General features: G+C 37.7%; 1 protein-coding gene across 2 annotated transcripts; it reads right to left on the bottom strand.

Annotated features, from left to right (window-relative positions):
- Positions 1 to 1,225: 1,225 nt before the first annotated feature.
- Positions 1,226 to 15,316, bottom strand: LOC148075331 (calpain-9-like). Of its 2 annotated transcripts, none has more exons than XM_087796516.1 (20): positions 15,035 to 15,316; positions 14,191 to 14,260; positions 14,005 to 14,123; positions 12,442 to 12,575; positions 11,561 to 11,732; positions 10,426 to 10,497; positions 10,113 to 10,201; positions 9,863 to 9,937; positions 9,651 to 9,793; positions 7,947 to 8,101; positions 7,466 to 7,671; positions 6,309 to 6,357; positions 6,159 to 6,233; positions 5,085 to 5,148; positions 4,778 to 4,842; positions 3,889 to 3,957; positions 3,405 to 3,483; positions 2,631 to 2,778; positions 2,495 to 2,553; positions 1,226 to 1,998 (listed from the first exon to the last, which is right to left on the bottom strand). In XM_087796516.1, exons 1-19 carry the CDS (start codon positions 15,248 to 15,250, stop codon positions 2,535 to 2,537), a joined length of 2,019 nt encoding a protein of 672 aa, XP_087652642.1. In that variant the 5' UTR covers positions 15,251 to 15,316; the 3' UTR covers positions 1,226 to 1,998; positions 2,495 to 2,534. The 2 variants fall into 2 exon arrangements, with proteins under 2 accessions (XP_087652642.1, XP_087652641.1); XM_087796515.1 differs by having other exon boundaries at positions 2,662 to 2,778.
- Between the last annotated feature and the right edge of the window lie 311 nt (positions 15,317 to 15,627).

Genomic DNA, 15,627 nt, shown 5'->3' with positions numbered 1-15,627 from the left:
AGTGTTGAATACAGTTCTCCACTTTTCAAACAATGTTATTCAAAAACTATTGTATTGAAGGTTAAAGTTTAAAATATGTATTTCTTTTCACCATTAAATCGTATTTTTAAGGAAGGAAGTAATAATGAAATATTACTATTACTATAATCCTGAAAATACTCTGTTTAAAATAAAAAGAGAATTATCTCCACCAAGGAGGTTTTTGGGTCATCTGTGTTTTGCTTCCCGTTTGTCTGACAGTCTGTTTGTCTGACAGTTCAATTTTGCAAATTATGCAAATTCATTTCGTTTTGTCGTTTACTGGATGGCTATCTGAATCCAGAAATCTTTGAAGGATGTATCAGTGTTGTGAGACAGACCATAGACTAGAGGATGCTGAGGAAAAAAGAACACTTTTGTAATCTAACTTTGAAAAGGGAGTCAAAAGAAGTTGAAGTTTACCTTTGCGTGATGTCTTCAGGGATCGATCGCTCCTTTTTTGCCCATACATTAACTCTGTATTTTTTTTACACCGAAATTTCTTACACTAATTTACATTGATTTTTTTTCTTTTTAGTTTAAAGGACAACAGGGCATATATAAATGTGTGTAAGTCCAGTTAAGTGTTCTAAAGTATGAAACTTGAGTTTATAATCTTACTACTAATAATACTAAACTAGCTACGATGCAAATAGTAAATTCAACTTTTAAAAAATACAACGAGGTGAGAGGAAATGCATAAATATGCAAAAATAATGAATTGCAAACCTTACCTTTTAAAAGTAATAGATGTTGGTAATTCAATTTAATAACATGCAACGTTCTTGTAAAACCTTGAAGCATGCTAGCGAGTGTGTTGCTAGCCCATTGTTGCTTGTCAATAAACTTTATTAGTACATTTAAAACAACAGATAACGGATGCTGGTTGACATTTCGGGCATAGCAGTTTTTGAAACACTAACTAATGCACATGTCTAATAATTTAGACCAAAATTACTTTTATTCAAAACAATTTACCGTCTTAGATAAGCACTACAATTATTATTTCTCATGATTTAATAATGGAAGATTTACAATGTCATGTACCGCATCTATTAAAACACTGTAGGTTTAATACACTAGAAAACTATCATATCAATATTTTAAAGTTCTTGAATTTTATAGTTTGAGTTTTGGAGGCAATTTTCCTAAACAGTTTTCCGATAATGATATCAACAGTTAATGCATTAAAAAAAAACACACAATATTGACAATGAATGTCTGTTTTATTTTGGAATAAAGTCATATATTAGAGATATAAAAACAACCGCTTTCACAGACCAGAATAAACCAACATTTAATGTGGGCCTTCAAAAAAAGAATCAGACTTTATTTCTATGATTAAACACACCAAGTAGAAATATAATTACCCATGAAATACATCATTTACTTAAAATTAAGATTTTTTTCAAGAAAAAAACTTTTCCTCTTAAGGTAAATATTGTTAATGTTAATCGATCACCATCACACCAGAATAAACAGTTCCCAGGATAATATAGGCCCAGAAATCTATCCATGACCTCAGTGTCTATAATAAACATTTAACCGATATATCTGCACATACAAATGACCCGTTTATTGAACTTTCCCTTTGGGCTCTTGTCCCTCAAACAACAAAATACATTTAATCTATAGATATGCGGATGTAACCAGTATTCTCCCCTTCTATTAACTCATTTAAACAAATGCAGAAACCCATAAAAAACGTTGACGCTGAAATCAAGATGTTTCGAATTTAATTGTTAGAGTTTAAAGTAATGACCAGTAACCAAACTGAAAAGCAACTAAATACAACTATAAAAAGGTAGTAAAGTTATTTTAAAACATCTAGAAATAGTTTTGAAATTATTTGATTTCACCGGCATTTCCATCCGAATCTAGATTTGTGTTATTAAAACAAGCTCAACAATCTTATCGTAGCCACATTACGGCTCAGTGGTAAACCGGGTCAGATCAGCTGTATAAGGTCCTGTAGAGCCACTAGAAGAAAGAAAAGGAGCAAATTATAAAGATCAAAATCATAGATCTTGAAAGAAGTTTAAATAAGAATCATGAACGGTGGCCAATGAAGAAGAGGATGTGGAGATTGTTCTTAGCATAACCGACTGCTGCCTCCCACTAGAGCGGTGTGTATACAGGGCGGCCATCTTGGTACAGTGCAACTCGCTCCTATTGTCCAAGGTCTAGTCATAGTTGCTAAATTATCAGAAGCAATCTTTTTTGTTATTATTATTATCATCCAAGAAACCTGTAGCATAGCTACCTGTATGACGTTTTGAACGGATCAAACCGATGACCGAAGATCGGACCAAAATTCAGCGAATAATTGTATTTTAAGATTGACAAGTATCTCCTTCCCTGCAGTTGTTAATGCGCCCCTGCCTCTGATGACACTGTACCAAGATGGCGGCGCTTTATACACATCTGTCTACAGTCGATGCGGCGTCTATGTATAGATGTCCATGGTAGTTAGTACCTGTTTGTAGTCGAGGGTGATGGTTCCTCTTCCTGTTACGTCATGGCTCTGAAATGTGTCTGCGAAAAGAGAAATCACTGATACAATGAATCTTTTTATTTCATGCAATTCTTCCTGGCTCTTTAGGTGAATCTACCTGGAAATCAGTTTGAAATACAAACACTTACGGATAGTTGCCTCCAGTTTGAGCATGAGGTAGAGGAAGCCGGGGTAGCTGATGGTCCCATCAGGCTCTGTGTATCTAAAAACCACCAGCTGCATGATGAACGGGTTGGCATTAACACCTGAAGCAGAGACACTTCAGATCAGGTTGGATCAGAAAGTAGAGGCTGCATTTAAGACAAAATCCTAACTTAAAAGAGTTATCTTGGGACGTACACTCAATCCTAACAATATATAGATAACATCATATAGCTGCTGTCAAAATAATTGAACTATAGTTTAAAGTGCAAACGATTATTTAATAAAAGAATGAAAAGGGGATAAAATGAGGAAAAAAGTTAACGTTAGTGTTAGTGTAAGTGAAATGAAAAAAGTGCAACATGCAATGACATAAAAACAAGCAGTAAATTAAGATTTCATTAATTATTACTTTTTATTGAAAGTTCATTCTATTATGACACACATATATATAGAATAATTTATGCGTATATTATTTTGTCAATTTATCATGCAGGACAATACACACTTAAAAAGTGTAAATGAAAAACAGGAAAAGATGTTCAACTTGTATTTAGAGTTGAGTAGTAATTACAAGTGTTGGAGGAAACCAGAGGCCCAGAGGTGAACCCACACTAGCAGAATTTACCTTTACCTGCTTGACTCTCCATCTATGAGTGAGCTACAACGGATACAAACAACTCTGCTGCACTGAAGATCAGGATGAACTGATGAAAGGTGAAAGTCTAACCTGCAGCTATCAGCGCTGGGCGAATTTCTTCGTAATCCAGAACCATGTTCTGGTTTCTGTCCAGGGAGATAAAGATGTCCTGACAGGAAGTTGAAAAAAAAGATCAGAGTACAACAAGTCTGGTTGGCTTCATAATATCTACCACACATCTTCCTCATCCCTGCCCTGTCTTCCAGGAGCAGCCACCATTAGGACCAAATTAAACCAGTCCATTGCACATACAGGACCCTTTGTCAGCTCTAGTCAGGACCTGCTGTTTCTTCACCGACAGCATCAGCTGCCAAAATAGCTGACTATCAGCTACTAAACGTGAGAATGTTTTCAGATCCTGAGACAAAAAACACATATTTTCTTGTTTACATCGAGTCAATTATTATAACCTCAAATTAATGTAATTCTGGAGTTCGATTTCCTCGCAAGAAATCCCTTGTGCAAACCTATTTTGTTTTGTTGCTTAGACTTTACATTTATTTCAACTGCTTACCGTCCACTGACAGATCTTCTCCCACAGGCCGAGGAAGTCCTGCCAGCTCAGCCGGTCGTCTGCTTGGCTCTAGAATTTGAATTTAGGTGAAGGGAAATGTGCTGACAAATAATAAACCAACAAAATGAAGGTGAAGAAGAGAGTGCAGGCAGGATGGAGAAGATTGTGATGGACTGATTGGTTTCAAAAGGCAATAGATGGCACTATATATTTCAAAATGATGCCACGTTTCATTAAATGATTAGATTAGAATTAGAGAGCACCATCTAGTGGCCTTTCAAAATTAAGACACCGTTTCAGGATTAAGTGTTTTCATTTCACTACAAATATGTTACTTGAAGACACATCAACCCATTACTTCTGTGATGGGATTTATTTTAAAACATTTGTGAGAGCTCCTGCTATGTAAAGTTTAGAGCAGCAGTATGATTAATAATAAACTGGTCCTTAAGGGCTATTAAATAGGTAGAAGAATGAGAAAATTCAAAATGTATCTTGAAAAACACTAAGAAGTCAGAAACTAAAACTTTATTATTAATTTACCTTTGCAGTTCTAACTGTTTATTTGAAGAAGAAAAAAATTCCCCATTATTTTTATACTGTCTTAAAAGTATGCAACAGGATTAACTTTGCCATGGTCAGAGTTCAGAGGACACAGAGTGAGAAAGGAGTGATGAGATGGACAAAATCAGAAGGTTTGGAGACAAGGTTTAGAAGGATATATGTTTATATATTTGGAGAGAAAAGAAAGTGTTGGACCACAAATGTTGATGAAGAGGAAGAAAACAATGAGGTCCATTAAGAAATAGTGCATGAAGTACATGGAGATGACTAGAAGATGATCAAGGCATCATTCAACACGGAAAACTAAAATTCTCTGTAAGGATACGTCTTTCAAGACCACAAAGGTCTTGCATTGCTCTAGAGACAACATCTTCTCTGAGCCCTTCAGGTCTGTAACAACAGCAGAGGGAAAAAGATTAACTTTGTTTATGGGGGTGACTGTATATTTGTGTGCATGTCTTGGTCGGGATGTAATGATCTGCGTCAAGTTGGTTAATGCAGGTTACGTGTAAAATGTTTTTAATACATTCAATAAAAAATATAAGTTCATGATCAGAAGAATTAGAGAAAATGATCCTGTTTGCAAACAATTACATTTGTTTGTGTACCAGTGTGTGACAAAAGTTACCAACCTCCATATTGAAAGGCTTCATTTAGAAGGCTGTAGAGATGGTGGGCTTTAAAAGAGCCCGTCCTCTGAATACACACAAAAGCAGGAGAGTGTGACGAGCAGGCAACATAACACAAGATGGACAGACATGAGATTCAAAGATGCCAAATACAAATCAAATCAAATAAAAAAAACAATAAGAAATTATAATGTCCTTTAAGACACCATCCTATTCCATGAATCATAGTTCAGACATAGTTGTGTCCCTGAGCAAGACACTTTACCCTGATTTCTCCTGATCGGTTGAGCTGGCTCGATGCGTCACAGCCTACTCCCATCAGTGTGTGATTGTGTGTGTGAATGTAATTTAGTGTAAAGCGCTTTGGATGATGAATAAGCATAGAAATGTGCTATATAAGAAAGAACCATTTACCGTTTAATCATTTGAATATTTGTCAGTGTGTAGCAAACTGCAGCACTCGCTTCTTTACTACTGTAGCATAAGTGAGTTCTGAGTACTACTGCCCCCTGGTGTCACGTTGAGCTCATTGCATAAATGTTTTATTAAAGGAAAACTAATGTGTTGATTTAAGTGCCTCTTAAATATAATCTCTATTATACTCATCAGTATGTGTCTTTTTGAACAAAACTCCCTTTTAAAATATATATATATATATTTACATTGGAGAATGCCCTTAAGCCCCGCCCACTGAAACCGCTTGCTTTTTGTCAAGATTGAGAAGTACCTCCTTCCCTGCAGCACTACTGATGACACTGTACCAAGATGGCGGCGCGTTAGGCACGTCCGTCAACAGTCGATGTGGCGTCTATGTACATATGTCTACGGTTCTCCCTGTGTTGCGTGGGTTTACTCTGGGCTCTCCGATTTCCTCCCACAGTCCAAAAACATACAGAGGTTGATTGGGAACTTGGGGAAAATGTCCGTAGGTATGAGTGTGTGTGTGACTAGTTGTCCGTCTTTGTGTGCCTCTCGCCCTATGATACTGGGATACGCTCCAATCTCCCCATGACCCCCACAAGGGATAGAGCGGTAGAAAATGAATGAAGTTTTGTTTCCTATAATCCAGCCCACTACCTTGCTGCAGTGCTTCTTGAACAGGTCTTTCATGAGGTTCAACGGCGGAAGAGCAGTCTTGTGAGGATGGTTGTACTGGCAGAGACATGAACAAGACATTTGAGTGCCCTTCATTTTTCAACAGCGGTAAATGTAAATCCTGTGTCTTACCACCACCGTTCCTGTCGGGATCTTCGGCGGCAGCTGTTTCAAGGCTTCACTGTAAACAAATGAAACCCACAAAAGGTTATCAGACGAGGTGATCACAGAAAGACGGCCAGAAAGCAGATTGAGCAGAGGTCGTTTCCTAGAAAAGCATTGTGGTGTGCTCAAATGTTTACTTCCTGTACAGCCTGTACACCATTGCAACTGAGATTGAGGACATTCTTTGGTTGAGGGTCAGACACAAAGTTACTGCATGTGTTACAGATAAAGGAAGTAACTTGTTAAGTGCTTTAAGGAGTTGAAGTGTAATGTAAGTCTGAAGAGGGGCGAATACCCGAGTAGGTTTTTTTTATTTTTATTTATTGTATCTGTTAATTTTCCATTCTGTTGATTTTCTATTTGTTTGAAGTCTGCCTGAAGACCGAATCACTTTTATTTAATTAAAGCAATTTATGTCCATTTTATCTCATTGAATTATGGCATGTAATCTTTGGTTGGTCTGTACTTTCACTTTTTTTACCCTAAAACTTAGAACTAATCTTTGATTTTTGATGAAGCACTAACTGTCGTGTTCAAACATCTGTTTATCTGCAAATCACCTTAAATTCAAGATCAAAGAATGAAGCAAGAAGGGGGAGCGAAAGACGAAAGAGAAAGTGACCTCCGCCCGAAAACATTTGAATAATTAGATTACAGGAAGACAAATTAGGATGACTCTCAATGGGGGATAGGTGGCACAGGGAACTTGAAAGAACAATTTCGCCGGAAAGGACGAACCCCTGAGTCGGAAATTTGACTTAAATGTAGTGGTGTTTCTACAGATCTGAACAGTCGGCGGGAGAAAGTGCGCCTGGTCGATCGTAATTGAAAGCTTGTATTTCTTTGACTTGAAGCGGCGAAAAACACACTCTCTGGATTGTTCATCTTTCTCCATGAAGCGAATAAGACCCCGGATGGAATTGTAATGTTACCAATCAATTTGAAATGAGATCAATAGGTGCCTTAACAATGCATTTCAATTTTAAGTAACTTACCAACACTATAATATTAATAGGGATTTATGTATGAGGAAAGAACATTTTTTTGCAGAATGTGTATATCTCACACTAGCTTGTATATTATGTTTTAAATGCGAAGTGAAATTAACACATAAAAAAACTAACTTCGCAGCGTTTCCTTTTTCTGTCAGACAACGCAGAAGAAAGGCTCCCCGCTGATTGGCATCGATGGTGGATGGAATGATGATGTAGTTGCCGGGTGGCAGGGAGCCGCGAAGAACAATTTCACGGCGGTTTTGGTGTTGAGTCTTGAGAACTGGCACTTGTTGCTCCAGGTCTTCAGCTTGTAGAAAGGTTTTGGTTGGATGAGCCTAAAGGAAGAAGATTCTGATTATTTTAAACTAATCAATGTCATCAACCGCATTACTTTTATTTAACCACTCTGCTTTCCATTAGGTACAGTTTTATCCAACCAGTTATTTAAAAATTCTGTGTCAAGGTGTCAACAAATGTGTTTGTGATACCCCTTTTTTTGCCTTTCGGTCACCTTGCCCCAGGGATAACAAGGCATACCACAAACACATTTGTTTTGGGCCCTTTGGGTCACCTTGACCCCGAGATAACACAAGGGTTAAGAAGTATTTACCTTGTAGACGTGAAGACCGATATGGAGCTGAATGTCTTTACGTCGTTCGTGCTTCTGCATCAGAGCAAAAATGAAGGAGCAAAGTTTTGAAGGAGTTGATCCGCTGTCCGTATGTTTCAAGGCAAAATGAAATTGGGGGTTTCGCCACAAATAATCTGCAAAACATCAAAGTATCTGCAATGACTCATCTGTTCCCAGGTAACATAAGCATTAATTAAAGAAAAACTTCAGATCATTCTACAGCATCAACAACTCTTAAATTTCAAAAGTCAAAGATTGAAAATGTGTAGTCCGAAAACACGATCTCTAAAGCACGGGTGAAATGGAAAATAGAACTTTAAATCAATTTATTTTGTGAAATGTTTCACTGAGGTGGTAAATTCTTCAATTACATTCATCTTAAATAATTTCTTGTGAATAATAAAACACTTGTTCAAAGCTCGGTTACCAGAATAATGTCAACGGGTGAAGATCTAATGCAAATGCTGCTGTTTAGTATGAAACATTGCAAATAATATACAGCAAGTATTTTGACAAAATGCCTCGTAGATGTGTGGCAGCGGACCTCTCCAACATATATAGACCAGAAACATGTTTAAATTTCCTGAAAATGAAGAATACACAGTGGAGTTCAGCTAACTTTCATGACTTCACTTTGCTCCGATCTGTTAATAATAATAAATTATTTTATTTGTTCATTTTCTGTTGCTTATTAATGGGGGGGGGGGGCTGGAACCTACCTCAGCTTCTTCGCATGAGAGGCTGCGAACACCCTGAACAGGATGCCAGTTTGTTGCAGGGCACACCAAGACATACAACCATAATACAATTATAATTATTGTTAATATTACTGTGTAAGAACATTTAGCTCATTGTGAAACTACCTTTAACTTCAACACGGACATCCATTCATTTTCTACTGCTGACGCCTAACTCAGCTACTTGATGGATACCTCAATATGAAACATAAAAGATTAAGTTGTTTCTCTGGTGTTTCTAGTTCCCTGGTGACAGTTGCTGAGAGGAGATCATTGAACAAACTACTGTCCATCATGGATGATGACAATCATCCTCTCAGCACTGTCATCAGTGAGCAGAGAAGCAGAATGAGTGCACGAATGCTCCTTCCCAGGTGCAAAACAAATAGACTCAAGGACTCATTCATTCCTCGGGCTATTAAATTGTACAATTCTGAGTTCGGGGGCAGGAGTGGAGTGAGAGTATCTGGATGCTCTGTTCTATGTTAGTCTTTGTATGCTTTGTCTTTGTTTTGTTTTTTTAATCTATGTTCTTTATCTTTAGATTGTATCATCTTGTTCTTTCTCTTTATTAGATTGTATCATCTTGTTCTTTCTCTTTATTTCTCTTTGTTATTGTTCTTATTTATTTTGATTTATTTTTTATGAAAAATTGCTGTATTTTCTGTGGCTATTGGAAAAAACAATTTCCCCGAAGGAGACCTCCTGAGGGATCAATAAAGTTTTACCTTACCTTACCTTACCTTAGTACTTAATTGTGAACCCTTTGCATGTGAAGTAAACAATAAACCAGTGGTCATTATCTGCCTCTTCTAGGGTTCTGGGATACACGTTTTTTTCTCTTTCACTTGAGTTAAGTCAAATACGAGATCATTCTGCCTTCCTATGAAGAGGGTTCAAAATGATGATCCGAGTCTACCAGAGGCACTCGTCACTTTGATTTTACCTTTGCATCCTCCAGCTGTGGACCCTGGAACCCAGGTCCCGTTATACATGGTCGTAGTCCAACTGCTGCCTTCCATGATCTCGTCGGTCATGTGACACACCTCAATAAAGTCAAAGGTTCGTTCGAAATCGGATACTGCCATCCTGTTGGATGGAGTTTAAGACAAATGTTCAGAAGTTCCCATCACATCTTTTATTTATAATACAACCTACCAGAATTCCCCATCATCCTTATCGATTCGACCAATTCTCTTCTGCTCCTTCTGACTCACAGTTGACCACTCAGTACTGGGGAAGAAAGAATGATGTTCAAATTAGCACATCATCGATAAGACAAGACAAATTTCTCAAATTCCAGCAGCTTATTGCTCAATGCTGAGCACCGGTGGAATGTATGAAAGGGAGGAAATTAATTGAATCATTCCATTTTCAGAAGTTCAAAATGTTAAAATTCTTCACTGACCCTTCATCACTCCACGGTCCTTCCGACTCAGTGTTTCCCCAGGGATTGAGTACTCGAAGCAGTGTCACAGGACCATTCCTTGTCATGACCTGTAACACACAAGTGAAGAATATTAGTATAGAAGCATGTTTCGTGAGATTCTTGTTGACCTTTCCATCCTAGCAGAGAGAATTAGTGTAAATTCTGTTGCATCATTAAAGTAAACTCAGATTACTCATCCCTCGATGACAGGGAATATTTCAATTATAAGTTGGATCTTGTTCCTTCATCTGATTAAACAAGAGCCTGTGCAAACAAGAGTTTATCTACTCACCTGCTCGACTCCTGTGAGCGCGTAGGCATGTTTGAAGATGATGCCAAATGCATTTTTTTGCCCAAATTCACCCTGTGGGTAAAACCGACAAACAGGTCAAAGTTTTTCTATTTAAATGTGGGATAAAGGTCCCACACGAAGCTTATCCTGGGGATTTTATTTGGCCCCGGTGGAGCACTACCTTATGTTTCTGTAAGTCATTTCTCTCAGCTCCTCTGATGATAACAGTTTACATAGTCTGGGTTTTTAATTTCCAATTTCCTTTCGTATGTTAGCCACAACTTTTTATTGAGGCTCTTTCACAGGTTAGAAAAAAAACTGTTTTCATTTGTAGTACACTGGAAATTTTCATGTTATTTTGATACATCTTCAAATGGGACCAATGACCAATACTTTTATTGATATGTCATCATTTAATAAATGAGATGGACTAAAACATCTGGAGGCTGTTTGTATAAATTCTTCACCTAATGCATTGTTTTCAAAACCGAGCGATGGCAAATGTGAACAGTGACATCATCATACCAAATTAAGAAGGCAAAAAAAAAAGGAGCATTTTTTATCAAAACAGGGAACTGACAGACATACACTTCTTTACAGTATTTAGGAATCAATATCGACACTGGCAGTAGCTTCACACTATATTTGCCCATACAAACACACACAATGTTTGTGACAACAGCATAACATTAATTCTAACAAACAATGTATTTTGCATTTTCTGGTGGAAAAATGCAGTTTATGATGCATTGAAATCTGCTGAAGGGATCCATATGTCCCTTGGGCTATATTCAGGACAAACATGAATTCTCCTTCAACTCAATTACATTTAATTATTTTCCTCTTTTGTTTATGATTGCTGGAATAAACATTGCTGCAAAAGAAAAGGCGGCCTTTGTCCATCAGATGTGACTTACCTAGAATGGAAATTTCATGAACGAGCACCATTTTTATGTGTAATATTTGATATTTTAAGTCCAAAGTTATTATAATTATTTTACTATGAATAGGCCAATGTGTCCCATTTAAGAAGGCATTTAAATAGATTAAACATAAATCTTATTAAGTAAAGTTAATCAGAAATCATTGCATTATTCAGAACAGGATATGGGCCTATTTAATGTCTCTACCAGACCTTGAGGTTGGCAATGCTGATGAGGGCACCTCGGGTCAGCTGGCCTTTGAGATGTGCTGCAAGGTTTCCTTTAAAACTACGGACGTCGATAACCTCAGTCACCCCGCCGGTCATGTCAACCATGGCCTCGTGTGGCATGCCCATGTCGAGCGATGTGTAGCCCCCTTTAAACCTAAGACAAAGAAGCTTTAGCTTTTGGCAAACAGATGAAATTAGGTATGTATACATGTATTTCTGTATGTATGTACATGTATGTCCGTCCGTCCGTCCGTCCGTCCGTCCGTCCGTCCGTCCGTCCGTCCGTCCGTCCGTCCGTCCGTCCATCCATCTATCTATCTATCTATCTATCTATCTATCTATCTATCTATCTATCTATCTATCTATCTATCTATCTATCTATCTATCTATCTATCTATCTATCTATCTAATCTATCTAATCTATCTATCTATCTATCTATCTATCTATCTATCTATCTATCTATCTATCTATCTATCTATCTATCTATCTATCTATCTATCTATCTATCTATCTATCTATCTATCTATCTATCTATCTATCTATCTATCTATCTATCTATCTATCTATCTATCTATCTATCTATCTATCTATTCGTCTGTCTGTAATATTTGACAAAAGAATGTCGTTTTTGAATCTACAACTGACTTTTCACATGGTGCTGCTTGAAGCAGTAGCCTGTTGCACAAGATGCATCTGTTACATGTTTTCCCCCAAACATTTTATTTGCATGAGCTAGTTTCTTTATCCCCTTTACATTTCCTCTTATTTTAATATAGCCTTTTGCTGCTGCAACTTTGCAGTTTCCATGTCAGTCTTTATCATATGATGTCAATGTTAGATTATTTCTTTAACGTGTACTCACTTGGCATAGGCCTTCTCCAGAAGGCTGCTCCAGAACTCATTCCTGGTCGCAGAACGCAGGTAGACGAGTTGGTTATTTTTAACGGGCAAACGGTCGTCGACTTCCACCTGCTTCCAGGTACCATAGCTCCAGAACTAGAGCAAGGGAAAGGTCTAAGTTGTCCACCGTTCATCTTGCTGACAGTCGCTCAAAGCCGCTAAATATATCTCACGGCTCATTCTATCCAACAATAAAGGTGTGGTAGCATAACTCAAAACAACTTTTGGCAACTCTCCACTTCCAGTGTCTAAACCTGACGCTTTACAAACAGAAATCTTTGTAGACTTATGTCAATATTTTGTCATAAGCTTTAAATGTTCACAAGGCCTCAGGTTTACTAAAGTATTTGAATTGAAAAAGGTTCCCAGCATGGATTGCAACTTAGTGCATATTGCTCATTGCTCATGTATATAAAACTGCTAATTTGGGATAACGTGGAATTTAAAAGTCCTATTTGATGTTGTAAAAATGTGTCTATGATAATTTAATCCTTGTGGTTCACCTTGACCCAGAGACAACACTTGGGGTAAAAACATGTATCTTTGTGTGTGACTGATACACCCAAGTTAACAAATAAGATGCACCCACACATTGTTTTAGATTTGTACGTAAGTAAGTAAGTAATTTTTATTTGTATAGCGCTTTTCTAGACCAGGGTCACAAAGCGCTTAAACAATCAAAACAATATTCAATAAAGTATATACTTTAAAGGGCAAGATAAAACTGATAACACAACAGGAGTTCCAGAAAATCAAGGAAAAGCCTGAACAAATAGAAACGTCTTAAGATGTTTCTTAAAGGAGTCAGTAGATCCATCAAGTGCAAAGAGAGAGGAAGATCGTTCCAAAGCTTAGGAGCAACAGCCTGAAAGGATTTCTCTCCTCTGGTCCTGAACCGTGTGCGAGGAACCATCAGTAGATTCTGATCCACAGACCTCAGAGCCCGAGCTGGGGTGTAAGGTGATCAGTGATGTAAGGAGGAGTATGACCATAAATAGCTCTGAAAGTAAGAACCAGAATTTTAAAGTTGATTATGAAAGAAACTGGAAGCCAGTGAAGAGTTTTAAGGATGGGAGAAATGTGAGTTCTTCTACTAGAGCGGGTCAGAATTCTCGCTGCAGAGTTCTGAATCAACTGCAGGCGAGACAGATCCTTCTTGTTAAGACATGAAAACAAACTGTTACAATAGTCCAGGAGTGAAGACACAAATGCATGGATTACAAGCTCCAGATCATGTTGTGACAACATTTTCCTAAGTTTAGAGATTTTTCTCAGTTGAATAATGCATGATTATTTAAATTGCATAATTTAAAACGATAAATGTGTATTATATTACATATAACGTGTTTTCACAGAAATGCAAATCTCTTTAATAAACACTTAAATAAAGAAAATAAAATACTTGTTTGTTTATATCAGTCTATATTCAGTTGGTCAATAAGATATTTTTATTTAATAAAAAGGAGTAGCGAGAAGAACAGCTCTGGTTCTTTATCTAACTTTTCAAAAGTGTTGAGTTTTTTACCTTGAAAATGAACTGGCCGTTGTATCCATCTTGGAAGCTTTGCTCTACAGGCATGACTTTCTTTAACAGACATTGATTCAGTGACAGTGAAGCGATGGCAGACAGTAACCAGCAGTCATCTGAGGAGACACGTGTCAGTGACCAACATACAAACATGTCAAGTATAATGTTGAGTGTCTGACTTACTGACGCTTCCCTGGACAATATCCAGGTGTGTGGCTCCGTCGACAACAAAAGCAGGCGACTTTACCAGTTCCTGGAACAAAAAAGGTAATCTTTTTTTTTTTTTTAAAGAGTGTTGTATATGTTGAGGAACATGTAAGAGAAAAGCCAGAAACAGAGAGAAGCATATCTAAACCAGATAAAGCCAAAGAATTACATTAAAAAAAGAGAGATCCCAGGTGGCATCCAATCATCTTGTGCACTTATTCATAACTGAGATAAATAGATGTATTTGCAAGAAAGAGGAAAGAGCTGAGCCAAAAAGCTCTCTGATAAATGTTACTCTCAACTATGGTTAGTGGGTATTGTTTAGGTTTTAACCGTTGCAACTGTACTTTAGTAATTATGGTATCATTATTGCCATTACGATCACCAGCTTTGAGAATTGACTAAAAGAACAAGATCACAGTTTTCTTTGCACAGTGTCTGCACCCTCTCTAAGAGACAGAGCCTCAGTCATCCAGGAGAGACTTGTGGCTGGTGAAAAGAAAAATGTAATTTACTAACAATTACTTTAACAACCTCCACCACTGCATATGTATTTCCGTGGGACACCAAGGTCTTTCAACTTGGCCCAGAGACAACACAAGGGATACCACAAACCTTTTTTTTTGCTTCTTTTGCTAGCGAGTGACTGAACTGCACACTCACGTTTTTTTTTCAGACAAAATTGCTTCAACAAAACTAGTGAAGAAATTAAATTATGGAACAGTAACTTTAAATATTCTTTTTAATCTTCATGATGTTTTGTCCTAACTATATCAGTTTTAGATCAAATACATTTCTTTGCAAATTCAAACTACTTTACCCATGGTCTTTTCCACATGATTTCCCGGTCCAGGTCCAACTCTGCACGGGGAAAGTTTGGGTCCACAAACAGCCTGTCTTGGACCTCATCCTGAGGCGGGCCAGAGTTTGACAGAAGACTGCTCAGAGAGCGCCGTGACTGTGACCCGAGCAGCTGGTCGGGGTTAACCGAGTATATGTCATCCTCCGCCGAGGACAATCTCATGGACTTCTGCATGTCTGCAGGATGATAGCTGGGTCTGGAATGTGAGCAGCGCCGTCAACTGGTCTGTTTGCTTTCCCTTCGTCAGGTCAGTTATATAGAAGCCATGTGCCCGCCCATCTTGGCTGAACCTTGTGCCGCTTAATTCTTCGGGGGAAAAAATAGGTTTTTTTTAACAACAGGTCAATTATGTCAGATGTGACTTTACATGCAAATGTACACAACTCTATTCACAAGACTGGTTCAGGCAGGAGCCTGGGTTGTGTAGAGGTAAATCTATGACACGAAACCGACGCAAACGTCTTTAGTTTTAGTCCCTGAAAAACGCAAGAGTTCACGAGGATCCAGTAATCCATGGGACTCAAGTGTCCTTTGACCACGTGTGCGATCAA

The sequence above is a fragment of the Callionymus lyra genome, chromosome 7 (genome assembly GCF_982586985.1).
Source record: "Callionymus lyra chromosome 7, fCalLyr1.hap1.1, whole genome shotgun sequence".
In the NCBI taxonomy this organism is placed as follows: Eukaryota; Metazoa; Chordata; class Actinopteri; order Syngnathiformes; family Callionymidae; genus Callionymus; species Callionymus lyra.
The sequence above is the reverse complement of the archived record's forward strand: the minus strand, read 5'-3'. Positions and strand labels throughout refer to the sequence as shown.

Bases quoted from the DNA above. Each gene is read 5' to 3' on its own strand.
- LOC148075331 (XM_087796515.1), bottom strand. From the start codon at position 15,250: ATGCAGAAGTCCATGAGATTGTCCTCGGCGGAGGATGACATATACTCG. The intron at 12,576-14,004 runs GTAAAAAACTCA...CCCTTGCTCTAG, and splicing joins ACGGCCAGTTCATTTTCAAG to TTCTGGAGCTATGGTACCTG. The intron at 6,358-7,465 runs GTTAGTTTTTTT...ATTTGTTTACAG, and splicing joins GAAAAAGGAAACGCTGCGAA to TGAAGCCTTGAAACAGCTGC.